Below are 14,629 nucleotides of genomic sequence, written 5' to 3'. Positions count from 1 at the left end.
TCATCTCTAGGTACAGGTAATGACCCAACAAGCACAAGAATTGGTTCCCTTATGAACAGAGCGTCAATGAGCTCATGCACTGAAATGCCTAAGAATAGGTGAATGCTTGGCAGATCAACAAAACAAAATAAAGACGCAACATGTATGTGTGACCGATCACTCCTTTCATATGAGCAATATGATCATCATTGGTGGTGGTGGTGGGTCTTAGTGCTTAGCCACCAATGAGCAAGTTATTACCTACCATGTGGATATATTATAATGTGTAAACTTGGTCCAAACCCTATGGAGAAAAATACAAGCAACGTTTCATGCAAATTATGTGCATGCTGCTGCAGTTGGTGTTTTTCCAATGAAACACTGCTACAAAATGACCAGATAGAGCACGCTCTAGTTTTAGAAAATGAAACACGAGACGATACAGCCCAATTGCACCATGCGACTCTGGACCCAGCCATGCGCCCTTTGTGAACCGTTGTTGGGGTTCAATAATACATAGAGATAATAACATGCATAAAACCTATATATAACACTATAACAAATTGCAGGAGAAAATATCTTGTGATCTACTGCCCCCTTATGGATAAACACCAGAACACAGTCTAAGTTCAAGACAGAGAAGGCTTGGAATCAAAATAATGAAACCTTACAGTAAAAATGAAAAGTATTACTTGCAGCGGCGGATTGGATTATCGAATTTCTATACAGTCGCTACACCAAACTATGCACCGCTCTAAATATTGCAAATTTGCAATTAAATGAAAGGAAAATAACAGACCGACAGTAAAATAAAAGCTACTTACTGTGAGACGATACTTGGGTTTAGTATGCAGAATAAAGAAAGAAAGATTAGCAAATGAAACGTTCAACTTTTATTGTGGTTATATAAACTGAAAACGATCCAAAAACCATATATTTATAGAAAGTGTTTGTACTAAAAACCAAGTGAGCATAAACGTAACAGTGTCATGCGGCACATGAGACAGACTACAAATCAGTTTTCCTGACATTTCAGCCTAGAAGTTCCCTAGACATTACACTGGTTACTGAAATATTCATGAGAATGCAGAAATGTAGTCCTAGTTAGTGACATCGCACGGTAGCTTTAGGGTCAATTCACACATGTCAAACTTGTTGCAGAAATGTTATAAGACCTGCAGGAAGTGAATGTGTCCCAGGGATTTTGACAACTAATCTGCACATGTGAATTCATCCTAATACATACATTATGGAGTGTAAAAACTGCACCATCCAAACACCGATTCAGTGTACACAAGCATTGCTCTAGGGAGAAGAGAAGAAATCTATATTCACAAACCAAGTGTATGAAGATAATATTAAATAGTCAACTTATTGTGCAGGACTCTAAATGGAGCTTTAGGCTAAGACCCCACGTAGCGACTGCAGCAAGAAAGTGCTGTGGGATAAACCACGGCGGCAACGCATTGCGGTTTTTCCCACAGCGCTTTTTACAGAAAGCCCACAGGGGTATTCCTCTGCGGACTGTCTGTTTCCGTTATACCTACAGGGAGGCTGCAGCTGTTTCCATAGGTATAAGTGATATGCTGCAATCTTCAAAACTGACAGTTTTGGAAATTGCAGCGTGTCCACTATGCATATTTTTCCGCAATGTGTGGAAGGGATTCACTAGAATCCTATCCACTATGCAGGGACGGTTAAATGCCACATGGGGCCCAGCCATAGGTTTTTTTCCACCCATCTATATACCAGCAGAATAGGATAAGGCAGAATTAAGGAATCTCTGCAAATCAACATCTACAGGAGACAGTTCTTCCCTTAATAGGATATTTTGGTACCTAAATGTTAACCCCTATCCTGTGGGCTATCTGGTAGGGTATCAGCAGCCGTAACCCCCACTGTTCAAGAGAATGGGGTTCCTAGGTGTCCTGTACGAATGCATTAACAGCTTGTATACACTTGTTACTGCTCCATTCACCTTTCAGTCCCAGAGAATTAAATGGAGTGGTCGGACCCCTACTGATCATATAGATGTCCCCTATCCTTTGGCTAGTGTTTAACAACCTTTATGGTTGGTCCTCTGGGCAAGTTCTCAGGTGCCATGAACAGCCTTAAACGTAAATTTAGGGGCTATGCAGTAGGTGCCTTCAGCACCCTCTAAGTCGCTAACCTTGTAGGCAGTCTTTATTTAATATTACCTGACCAGTAAAGACAAAGTAGGGGTCCGATCGTACTTCAGAAAATAAAGAGGAATTAGAGGAGGCTATATTCTGAGGAATATTCCCCCTCGGTTAAAATGTCTGGAGCCGCAAATAATTCTGCAGCTAATTCAATCATGACGCTTCTTTTGTCAGTGGCCTGCTCCGGTCTCTGCCTCCCATTGCATACCAGGGGAGGTAGAATCAGGGCGAACATGTCACTGATTTTGGAGCGGAATCCACTTCCAAATCCGTTCTCACCATGCTTTTACTTATGTCAGGCACCTATGGCAATATAAATAAACAATCTAGAAGTGTACTGCACAGAATCCATAGACTTCTAATGAAAAAGCATATGTCACAATGTGTTTGCTTTTCACATAGGTTTTCAATTTGGAAAGTTACAGGTAACATATATTTGTTTTTGTGCAGTATAATAACCTCAGCTTTATGGCTCAAACATTGAACAGATCCTTAATAACTGCTAAATCTCACATCCTTGTCCCTCCATGACTTATATTAAACATTTTCTTGAGTTTCTATAAAATTGTACAATCCCTCTCACTAGGAAATATTAACAAATACACATAAAAAATATCAGTGCTTACAGAGGGTAATTTTTGGTTTTTTAACAAAACTATAGCTTCATAAAGAAGTTGTCATCAGTTTCCTTCTGTCCTAATAATGGGCAGCGAGAATCAGAGATCAGTCCCCCGATTACAAAGACTTATATATCACTTCTCCCAAACCCAGCTTGTCCTGACTGAGGATACAAAGACAGATCTGTCAATCGCAGGCTTCTTTAGGATGAGGAGGATGTCCCTATTTCATGTTCCCCGTTCTTAGGACAGCCTGAAACTGATAACAGGTTTTTTTCAAGCATTACGTTAAAAATTATACATTGGGTATTTATTTGGCACCATGACAGGATTTCCTCCATGCTTAGGTGGTTTTGTTCCTGGCTGGTGTCTCGCTCCTTTCTGATGCAATCTTAAGGCTCTGGTTATCTGGAACAGTCTGACCTAGAACATAAACACCTCCGCATTAACAGACAACTGGTAGTAATAAATCTTGTAGTGTTCTGCAGCTTGTTAGTCAGTAATACAAATTTAATATGTGTACAAGGCAGGAAAAGTCAGCATGTTTTAGCTTATATCGTTTACTGGTGTCAAAAAATTCTGACTTTTTCATCTTTGTGTGACCCTTGAAAGAGGGGTGCGGTGTGCGCCCATTATTGTACATTTCAGTTCAGATGCACGGCCCTGCCGAAGAACGTGCCTCATGACTGAAGAAGTGCGCACCTCTTTATAAATTCTCCCCCAGCGAAACAGATATTAAGATTGCCGATGAGTCTAAGTTGTCTTTTAACCCTTTCTCACCACAGCCATTTTTCGATTCTTACTCTCTTCCTTCCAAAAGCCATAACTTTCTTACCTTCCCATTCACAGCTATAAGAGAGTTTACATTTGGTGGGATAAACTGTACTTCATAACGGTGTTATTTAATATTGCATAAGATGAATACAATAACCAAGTTAGCGAATAAACGTATCATAGCGACGACACTCTTGTCTTTTTGACATAAAAATTATCTTATGGGTTTTGTTTTTTACGGCATTTACTGTTTACGCTGGGTTCACACCTGCGTTCAGGGTCTCCGTACTATGGTTTCCGTCTTCTGCATGGCAGAAGACGGAAACCATAGACCGGGTCCGGCCGTGCGCGGCGGTGAGCGTTTTAGGCTCTCCGCCGCGAAACCGGATTTTTTTATCCGGACACAGAGTAGTGCATGTCCGACTCTGTGTCCGGATTATAAAACCCGGTTTCGCGGCGGAGAGCGCAAAACGCTCACTGCCGCGCACGGCCGGACAGCTTTCTCACCCATTCAAATGAATGGGTGAGAAAGTCTCCTGCAGGCTTCCGTCTCCTGCATCTGTTTTATGCAGGAAACGGAAACCTGCAATAAGGACCCTACAACGCAGATGTGAACGAGCCCACAGCCAAAATGATATGTCACCAGTATTCTGTTATGGTGATACGAAATTGATATAGTTTTTTCTGTGCTTTATGTTGTTGCTTTCTTTATAGTTTGGGCATTTTCAGACATAGGATACCCAATAAGTGCGTGTTTTACTTTGATGTATTCTAGGGAAAAAGGGGTGGTGTAAATTTTTAGTTCTTTTTAAAATATTAAACCTTTTTACTATTATTATTAGATTCCCAATAGGGATCTTGCGATTTACTGTAATATCCACACACATCTATTAAAGACTGCCTTGCACAGCCTGTAATAGAAATGTATTGAAGACAAGCCTCAGAGCCTTCAATAGTTTCCCAGTTTCTGAGGCCGCCATATTTAAGGATCCAACATCAGGGAGTCTAGCGCTTCCCCCAGGCATATTCCACTGTCACTGCCATGTTACCAAGCACTTTATAGTGATAAACAAGGCCCGCCCCAAGTGCACCAACTATCTTATTTGCATACAACTTCAAAACACTCCTCAAGAACCCAAGTCTGTCTTTGGCGTAAAAATGAATAAACTGAATCAAAAACTGCACTTCAAAATGTATTAAAAAATGACTGTGTGTATCCAGCCTTAGGACTGTGTCTATTAGACACTTGCTGTGTAGCTGTAACATATTCACTAGATTTAGATTTACTATTTTGGTTACGAGACTATGGCACAAATGTGGAGCATCTCAGCACATCTTGGTGCATCTAGTTTGAGCTCCAATTTATTTTTTTAACTTACTCAAGACATGGGGTGTAGCTTCCCAGAAAAGGGTGAAAGGCTTAAATGTTCCAAAATGCAGCAAAAATGTGACAAAATTGTGTCCTAAATTTGCTGCAAATGAAGCCAACTAAAAGGTGGCAAAAACTTACACTAAACAGTCTGACGATACATCAGATTTATCATCCAGAATCGTCCCCTGTAATATATGTGGTCGCCTGCCTGTCTAGGCCTACACCGTCTATTAGTAAATCTAGGCAAGTGCATGTTGTTCCCTTACCAGAGAAGCTTTTCTTTGGTTCTGCCATAATATTGATATTCATAGGCACAGTAGGAGGCATGTAGTGTAGACCAGGCAGATATTCAGGTGGCATGTAATGAGGGATCGGAGGGTAGTAGAAATCTCCCATTCCATTTTGAAGCTGCAAAATTGAACAAAGAAATGAAAATCTCGCATACTGATAGGCAAATTAGTTTCCTATAGCAGTGGTTCCAAACTTTCTGAAAGCGGGACCCACTATTGGATGAGAAATTTACTGGGGAGGCCTCGCTATCATATTTAGCCGTATCTGAAAAATAAATATCCCTACCTGTATTCTGCTGTGATCTTTCTCTTATTCTATCCTGTATTCTTCTGCGGTCAGACAGTATAATGCTCCACAGTGGCCCCGCATAATTTAATATGCTCAACAGTGTATCCACACAGTATAATATGCTCCATAGTGGCCCTACTATAGAATATTTATACTCTGGGGTCTCCCAGCATAATAAGTGGAGGCCCATGGAAGTGAGTAAAACGAAGAAACGCTTATGCTCACCTTGCCTCACAACTCCTTGGCATCCCTGTGGTGTCCAGTGGTCACCCACATCCTCTTGAAGCTTCTTGTGATGTTGAGCATGGGGCAAGTTGATGCCATGACACATTGACCCAGCGTTATGATGTCAGATTGCCCCATATGACCGCTGAAACCCAATTACAGATCACAACGGTTTTTGTTATTTTTACTTACCTGCTCACTGAAGGCTGTGCTACAAATATGACGCTGACCATTATGCAAAGTCTAATTACCAGTGATGGCTCGCACACTACCTGGCAGTCTTCACACAACCCCTCAGGGGGCCACGTCCCGCAGTTTGGGATCCACTGTGCTATAGCATGATCGATATTATTCACATGTGGCCCATGTATTATCTTTTCAGATAACTGGTGGATTAGATTATACTCAACAGGCAAAGCGAGACCTCCAAAATCAGATCATGGCCTTCCCATGCAAGGTCTTCATGTGTACACTGCTTGGTTTTGATCGTGTAAAAATGGTGCTTTTACACAAGTCACCAAAATGTCACTTTCAGAAAAACCCTATTTTGTCAGTAGAAAATGGACAAGTCCATAAGGACCTATTCAGGGTTTAGTGTCCCATATTTATATGATAGGTTCCCTTTAAAGTGTAGCTATCTTTTAAAGTTTTGACAAGTCATATATTTCAATCTGTGAAGGTCTGGATGGTGAGGATGTCTCTGCTCACTTTCTGATGAAAATTTCAGGCTTCCTAGGAGCCCATCCTTGGAAGGGGTCTCACCATCCAGATCCCGACTGATTGAAATTTACAACATATATCATACAGGGCTGCAAATCAGAAACAAGGCTGTGAAGCTGATTGATTCCTAGAATGGAAAGTATGAAACAAACTATACATCTAATACCCATAATTGCATAATAAAATACATAAAAAAAATATTTTATATTGAAGCTGGAGTCAAGTTTTCTGACTCTACCCAAAACAGGCCCCAACTCTGACTCCAAAGTGCTGGTCAGAAGATTTTTTTTCTTTCTATTGAGTTACACTTTAACCATTTCCCAATATGTAATCCACCACTCTCTTCCCTGTGTTGTACTCACTGGGCAGCATGGTGGTCGTAAGCCTCTAAATGGAAAGACAGGAGGAGCAGCAGGGAGAGGAGGAGGGGACATCAAGGTACTTCTAAATCCAGACGGAGGGAAGCCTATTGGGAATGCAGGGTAATGATACATAGACGGGCAACCAAGATACATCCTTGTGGTCTCTTTTTCAAAGTAATCCAAGGTTGGCAAATATTCTGAGGGGTACATGGGAGGGCCTGCAAAAATAAGGAAAGCAGTTAGCTGTGAATAGGGAACAAGTATAATTCGTGACACTTTAGTGACATTTCTCCTCTGATGCTGTATGTAAAAAAACGTGCCTATTCACATCTGCTCTTTTGACTGACCATTTCACAGACCTAATAGAAATCAATGGATCCACTGTTAACTGACGTAAAACAGATCGACGTCCATTTTACAACCGTTAAAAACGGATGAGTAGTTTAGGTAAAAAAGAAAAGACCACGCGAGATAAGTGGGATTTAATAAGTAACCACCTTGCTCACAACTTCAACAACCACATGAATCTGACCCGAGAGGGCAATTTTTAATGTTATCGTGACAAAGGGCACTAATCGATTACAGACGGATACACTATGGCCGTATGGGCTAAGGCTGCAAGAAAAAGCATCTTAAAACACTGGGCAAACCCAACTCCTGTTTTCCTTGCACTAATTATTGCAAGTAGAAGATTTATTTTGTATGGATGGCTTGAACACAACCCTGCACAAAGATAAGCTGACAAGGCGTTTTTTCTAATCATGGGGTCCATATGGCTGAGGCCCCACGTTGCAGAAATGCAGATTTTTTTGTAGCAGATTTTGCAGCATTCTTTTGAGCCAAAGCCAAGAATGGCTACAAAAAAAATGTGAAATATATAAGTTCTTATACTGCTCCCTTCTGCTCAATCCACTTCAGCTTTGGCTCAAAAAAACAGCACATCAAACATTTGTAAATAGGCCTTAAGGCAAAGCCCCCATATAACAGGCTGAAACAAAAAACCGCAGCGGCATCGCATCACGTTTTTTCCAACAGTGCATTTCACAGAAAGTCTATACCTATAGGGAAACCGCCAGAGTGAGAGCACATTCTGTGAAAAATAGCACTGTTGTGTGAATACGGCCTTTTTGCACTGAATAAATATTGTTATTATCAGGTGACTAACCTAAATGCAATACATTCACTCAAGCAATTGAAATTTATAGTCTTATATAAGGGGAGAATGTCATGATTCTTCTGGTCAGTGACCAAAATGTGAAATGTAATGGCAAATCAATGGCAAACATAGTGTTTATTCAATCCATGGGGACTGAGGTACGGTACTATCTATACAGAATCTTCCCAGCATTTTCAAACAATCCCACACACCAGTAGTCAGGTGTGAACAGGGCGTTATACTCCAGATTGTAACCTTATGGACTGATGTTCTGTAATTGAACTTCTCTACTTTCCACAGTCACCTGTCAGGATGGCGGCTGAGCTCCTCTTTATTGCTTCAGAAGCAGAAATCCTGGTTGGAGACATTCTCTTTCTTTTCAGATCTAAAGCAGGATCATGGTAACATAGTTACTGAGTGGCACAACAGCAATAGGAATCTACACAAACTATACAGGTTCCATTATCAATGCTCCTTATAGATAGAACTTACTGGTTATGTCACACGGACCCCATTATAGTCTATGGGGTCCGTGTGCTTTCACTGCACACTGCTTGGCAATGCGTTTGGTATTCCGTTGTGGGACCATGTGGCACCTCATCATACCCTCGAGGGGTTATGAAGACTAGTTCTAATAATGCCAGTTTTCCTAAATGTGTCCCAATTGCAACCAATTATTTTAGAGCCAATTTCCAAAGAAAACAGAATTATAATTTGACATAAATTCTTCTTTTTTTTTTTTAAACTCATTGTACTATTTACCCCCAAATAAAACTAGAAAAAGAAATACATTTCTCTAGAATTGATCTTTAATAAACAGGCCTATGTGTGAGGAATAATGCTAATAAAAAAAATGTAATAAAATAATTGGGCCCTAAGGGAGCCTTCACACGGAGTAAACGAGTGTGTATTTTTGCAAAATACACGTATAAAAATAAGACTACCATTGACTTCAATGACATTTTACAGGCATATTTTTACACGTGTACAAAATATCATTGAAGTCAATGGGAGTCATGTTTACACATATATTTTGCAAAAATACGCGCGCGTTTACTCCATGTGAAGGCTCCCTAAGGGTGCATTCACATGGAGGAAAATGGTGAGGAATATGGTGTGGAATTTTCCAAGTGGAAAAAAAAAGCTAGCAGAACCCACTGAAATCAATGGGAGGCTTTTTTTCCACGTGGAAAATTCCACACCATTTTCATCCGTATGAATGCACCCTAAGGGTGCATTCACACTACGGAACGCCAGCGTGTATCACAGCCGTACACGCCGGCATTACAGCAGGGCTGCCGGACACTTCCCATTAATTTCTATGGGAGCCGGCATGCGAGAGCTCCCCATAGAAATGAATGGAAAAAAGCAGTCCATTTATTTCTATGGGGAGCGCTCGCATGCCGGCTCCCATAGAAATGAATGGGAAGTGTCCGGCAGCCCTGCTGTAATGCCGGCGTGTACTGCTGTGATACACGCTGGCGTTCCGTAGTGTGAATGCACCCTAAGGGTGCATTCACACTGAGTAAACGCTAGCTTATTTTGTAGAGTAAAATTACACTTGTAAATTTTGCTATTCCATTGACTTCAATGACATTTTACAGGCGTATTTTTACAGGCGTATTTTTTACAGGCGTATTTTTTACAGGCGTATTTTTACAGTTGTAAAAAAATATCATTGAAGTCAATGGGATAGCAAAATTTACAAGTGTAATTTTACTCTACAAAATAAGCTAGCGTTTACTCAGTGTGAATGCACCCTAAGGGTGCATTCACACTACATATACGGCAGCTTATTCTGAATGTAAAACACGTTCAGAATCAGCGGCGTATAAAGCAGTTCCATTCATTTCTATGGGAGCCGGCATACGAGTGCTCCCCATAGAATTGAATAGGCTGCTTTTTTCACTACGAGCAGTCCCATTGAAGTGAATGGGAAGTGCCGGCGTGTACGGTAAGCTCTGCTCATTCCGAGCCATACACGCGGACACTTCCCATTCACTTCAATGGGAGCGCTCGTAGTGAAAGAAGCAGCCCATTCATTTCTATGGGGAGCGCTCGTATGTCGACTCCCATTGAAATGAATGGGAACTGCTTTATACACACTGATTCTGAACGTGTTTTAACATTCAGAATCAGGCAGCGTATCAGTAGTGTGAATGCACCCTTAGGGTCCGTTCACACTGAGTTTTTCTGCGGGCAGAAAAAATCTGCTTTGTGAATTATAAAGCTAAGGCCCCACGGGCTGGAAACGCCGCACTAAAGTGCTCTGGGAACAATCGTGGTGGGTACACCAGCAAAAAGTAAAGAATATCCAGCGTCTCCAGAAGGTAAAAATGAACTTTTATTTTCGCATTAAAAAAATATAAGCATCACAGGTAAGTACACCCAGCGTACAGAGATTGTTTAAGCTACGCGTTTCAGAACCTTGCTGGTTCCTTCATCATGGCCATGATGAAGGAACCAGCAAGGTTCTGAAACGCGTAGCTTAAACAATTTCTGTACGCTGGGTGTACTTACCTGTGATGCTTATATTTTTTTAATGCGGAAATAAAAGTTCATTTTTACCTTCTGGAGACGCTGGATATTCTTTACTTTTTGCTGGCTTTACAAGTGGAACAAGGTCCATCCACATCCGTTCGGCCCGGGATCAGGTGTTCATGATTAAGGGGTGAGCTGAATATACATTGTTTTTTGCTATTTGTGGTGGGTACACATCGCGATTCTTCTCGCAGCGCTTTGAACAGAAAGTTTTTAGTTTTCCTCCGCTGACTTTCTGTTACCATTATATCTACAGGAAAGGCGCTGGCGTTTCCATAGATATAATTGACATGCTGCGATTTCCAAAACCGCGTCGGATTTGGAAATCTCAGCGCTGCGGTTTTAAACGCGAAGTGGGCATGAGATTCGCATGACTCCCATCCACTTTGCAGTTACTGTATAATGCTGCCATTTTTCCTGTGGCATTTCCGGCCCGTGGGGCAGGTTTTTTTTATGCTTTTTTTTTTTTTTATGATGAATCATTTCTTCCTCTAGTGCACAGGTTTGGGGATGGGTCTGGAAAATTTGCTTAAAAAAAACGTGTCATGTTTTATTCCACCTCCCATTTATTTCTATGAGGTTTGAAATGTAGAATCTGCTTCATGGCGATTTAGGGCTAGTCCACACGGAGCAAAATGGTGGGGATTTTGACACGGAATCCACCTCCTCCTATGTAACCGCTAGCGTTTTTTTCTGCTAGCGGAAAAAAGAAGCAACATGACCTTTCTTCTTTCTTCATGACCTTTAGGGCTAGTTCACACGTAAAAACCTCCTGGCTTATTTTGGTCCTGAAAAAAACCGCTTCCTAATTAGGAACCTTTTTTTTTTCACCTTGCCAAGCTTTTTTTGGAGTTTTTTTGTAAAAACCACTTCCAAAAAAAGCCAGGCTGTTTTCCCCTTCCATAAAGTGAATGGGCTGAAACCGCTAGCTAGCGGTAGCGTTTTTTTTCCGCGCGTTTTTTTGCAAAAAAACGCGTCGCTTATTTTTGCAAAAAAAACCACGTGGAAAAAAAACGCACGTTTTTTGCCTCCCATTCACTTCTATTGCTTTCTTCAGGCGGAAAACGCCTGAAGAAAGGTCATGTCTCTTCTTTTTTCTGCTAGCTGAAAAATAACTAGCAGAAAAAAAAGCTAGTGGAAAAAAAAAACTAGCTGTTCACATAGGGCTCCATTGTAAAGGGGCTGATTTTGAAGCGAAATCCGCTGTCAAAAAACTCCCCTTTGCCCACGTGTGAACTAGCCCTAACATTCAGAATCAGGCAGCGTATCAGTAGTGTGAATTCCCCCTTAGGGTCTGTTCACACTGAGTTTTTCTGCAGGCTGAAAAAATCTGCTTTGTGAATTTTAAAGCAAAGGCCCCACGGGCCGGAAACGCTGCACTAAAGCGCTGTGGGAACAACCGTGGTTGGGTACATATCGCGGTTCTTCTCGCAGCGCTTTGAACAGAAAGTTCACAGTTTTTCTCCGCTGACTTTGTTACCATTATATCTACGGGAAAGGCGCTGGCGTTTTCGTAGATATAACTGACATGCTGCGATTTCCAAAACCGTGTCGGATTTGGAGATCTCAGCACGTCCATGCTGTGGTTTTAAACGCGAAGTGGGCATGAGATTCGCATGACTCCCATCCACTTTGCAGTTACTGTATAATGCTGCCTTTTTTCCTGTGGCATTTCCGGCCCGTGGGGCAGGTTTTTTTTATGCTTTTTTTTTTTTTATGATGAATCATTTCTTCCTCTAGTGCACAGGTTTGGGGATGGGTCTGGAAAATTTGCTTAAAAAAAACGTGTCATGTTTTATTCCACCTCCCATTTATTTCTATGCGGTTTGAAATGTAGAATCTGCCTCACGGCGATTTAGGGCTAGTTCACACGGAGCAAAATGGCGGGGATTTTGACACGGAATCCACCTCCTCCTATGTAACCGCTAGCGTTTTTTTTTCTGCTAGCGGAAAAAAGAAGCAACATGACCTTTCTTCATGACCTTTATTCCGCCTGCAAAAACCAACAGGAGTCAATGGAAGGCGGAAAAGCTGCAAGCGGTTTCGGATGCGGTTATTGTAAAAAAAAAAAAAACGCTTCAAAATCCGCTAGCGGTTTTTTCAAGGTCCATACACTTTGCTGGAGGAAAAAACCCAAAGTAAAAACGCTCCAAAAACCGCCTCATGTCAAAAAACGCTTCAAATCACCATTTCCCAATTCCTGAAGTGGAATTTTTCCTCACAAAATTGCTCGACACCAAACTACGTGTGAACTAGACCTAATTCCTCAAAAAAAACACTAGAGGAAAAATCTTCGGTACTATTCCGTTATCGGGCCAGCAGCAGCGCATTTCAGCACCAGCTTTCGGGACAGCAGTTCAGTAGCGGGAATTACAATGACATCCGAGGACTGCTGGCCCGATGCTTGTGCCCAGTAGCCAGTACATCAATGACCCCCCCTCCATCTCCTCCTCCTTCCAGTGCTGCCCCCCAGCTCTCCTTACATCTACCCCGTACCCTCTCCCCGCCACATGACTAAGCCGATGCTGGCCCGATGATAGAGGCCGTGCTTGTGTGTAGTAGGCAGTACATCGATCGATGCCCTCATCCTCCTCTTCCTTCCAGTGCTGCCCCCCAGCTCTTCTTACATCTGCCCCGTACCCTCTCCCTGTAATAGGCCTCACCGTAAATCTTGAGCAATGAATGCTACTAGATAGCCGCCGGACGCTGCAGAAAGTTTGTCCCTCCGGCTCGCTGTAGCTCACCGTTCCTATAGTCGGCGTGTTTCTTGTCAGGGCCTGGATTGAGCCCCGGTGTCTTTCCTTTCGGTCTCGGTACTAGCGCTGAGGTGAGGCCTAGTCGTGTGGCGGGGAGAGGGTACGGGGAAGATGTAAGGAGAGCTGGGGGGCAGCACTGGCAGGAGGAGAAGGATGGGGGAGGGGGGTCATCGATGTACTGGTTACTGGGCACAAGCATCGGGCCAGCAGTCCTCGGATGTCATTGTAATTCCCGCTGCTGAACTGCTGTCCCGAAAGCTGCTGCTGAACTGCGCTGCTGCTGGCCCGATAACGGAATAGTACCAAATCTTCTGCTGACTCCCATGTACATGGACAGGAGATGTTGTGAGGCAGATTTCACCTCAAAATCAGCCTGCAGTGTGAACTGAACCTAAAACCACAACGTGCACAAAATGGCCCAATGTCACATCTGTGGAGCTCCCCTTTAAGGCCTGGCCATTAAGGGGGTAGAGGTAGGAGTATACAATGTGTATATATGTATTGTATGTGGTGACATTGGGCTATAACCGCCCTCAGAATCCACAACCGTCACCACAGCAGACATGACTATTAGCGCCTGTCATGGCGTCACATCACACATGACGTAATACCCGTAGATTCCTCCCGGGCCAGGCTCTTCAGCACGTTCCCGCTCCTCTCCGGTGTCCCGGCCTTCCCATGTCCGTCCTTGGGGGCCGGCTCTAGGTTCCCGGGCTTGGGCAGCAGCTTGTCGGCCGCCATGATCTTGTGTCTCTCGGTAATGAGGGCACATTTGCTGCAGTTGCAGAGTTTCCACCCGCAATGCCCCGAGTGACCCCGCACCGGCACCAGAAGGCCGTGATTTCGGCAGCGGGTACATTTTGGGGTCCGAGGGGGTCGAACTCGAGCGGCGGAGCCATCAGCCATGGCCGACATGTCACACCTCTGTCCTGACTGACTGCTGCCTGACACCAACCGTCATCATGGGGGGGGGGGGGAGAGCGGGAACCGAGGGAGGGGCTGACAGGGCTACCACACTGCCTGGCTAACTACAACTCCCAGCAGGCCCGGACACCTTGCTGGGAGTTGTAGTGACACCACGGGGGGTGTATGAAGCGGCTCAGCCCTATGTACACCAGGCCTCTAATAAAATCCTGTCACAACAGCCGCCATTACGCGACTCATGAACAGAAAACGCGCCAAATATAGATGTGAGGTAAAACTGAAGCAAAAACGTCATGGTATGACGTCACATGAATGTATGAAGTCACGGGTGATTATTTTACTGGTCATTCATGGAAATTTCCAGTCACATTTGGTTGCCAGCTGAAAAAAAATATGGTGCAGTTACCCATAGCAAGCAAGTCCTGTAACTGAGATCACATTGCT

The 14,629-nt window shown here is 43.1% G+C and overlaps 1 protein-coding gene across 1 annotated transcript; it reads right to left on the bottom strand.

Annotated features, from left to right (window-relative positions):
- Positions 1 to 3,119: 3,119 nt before the first annotated feature.
- DMRTB1 (DMRT like family B with proline rich C-terminal 1) lies at positions 3,120 to 14,176 on the bottom strand. The gene is made up of 5 exons (XM_075287212.1): positions 13,873 to 14,176; positions 8,269 to 8,349; positions 6,809 to 7,026; positions 5,189 to 5,330; positions 3,120 to 3,199 (listed from the first exon to the last, which is right to left on the bottom strand). Exons 1-5 carry the CDS (start codon positions 14,174 to 14,176, stop codon positions 3,120 to 3,122), a joined length of 825 nt encoding a protein of 274 aa, XP_075143313.1.
- Positions 14,177 to 14,629: the final 453 nt, after the last annotated feature.

Source organism: Leptodactylus fuscus, chromosome 9 (assembly GCF_031893055.1).
Source record: "Leptodactylus fuscus isolate aLepFus1 chromosome 9, aLepFus1.hap2, whole genome shotgun sequence".
Classification (NCBI taxonomy): domain Eukaryota; kingdom Metazoa; phylum Chordata; class Amphibia; order Anura; family Leptodactylidae; genus Leptodactylus; species Leptodactylus fuscus.
Note: the sequence above shows the minus strand (reverse complement) of the source record. Positions and strands in the feature narration are given on the sequence as shown.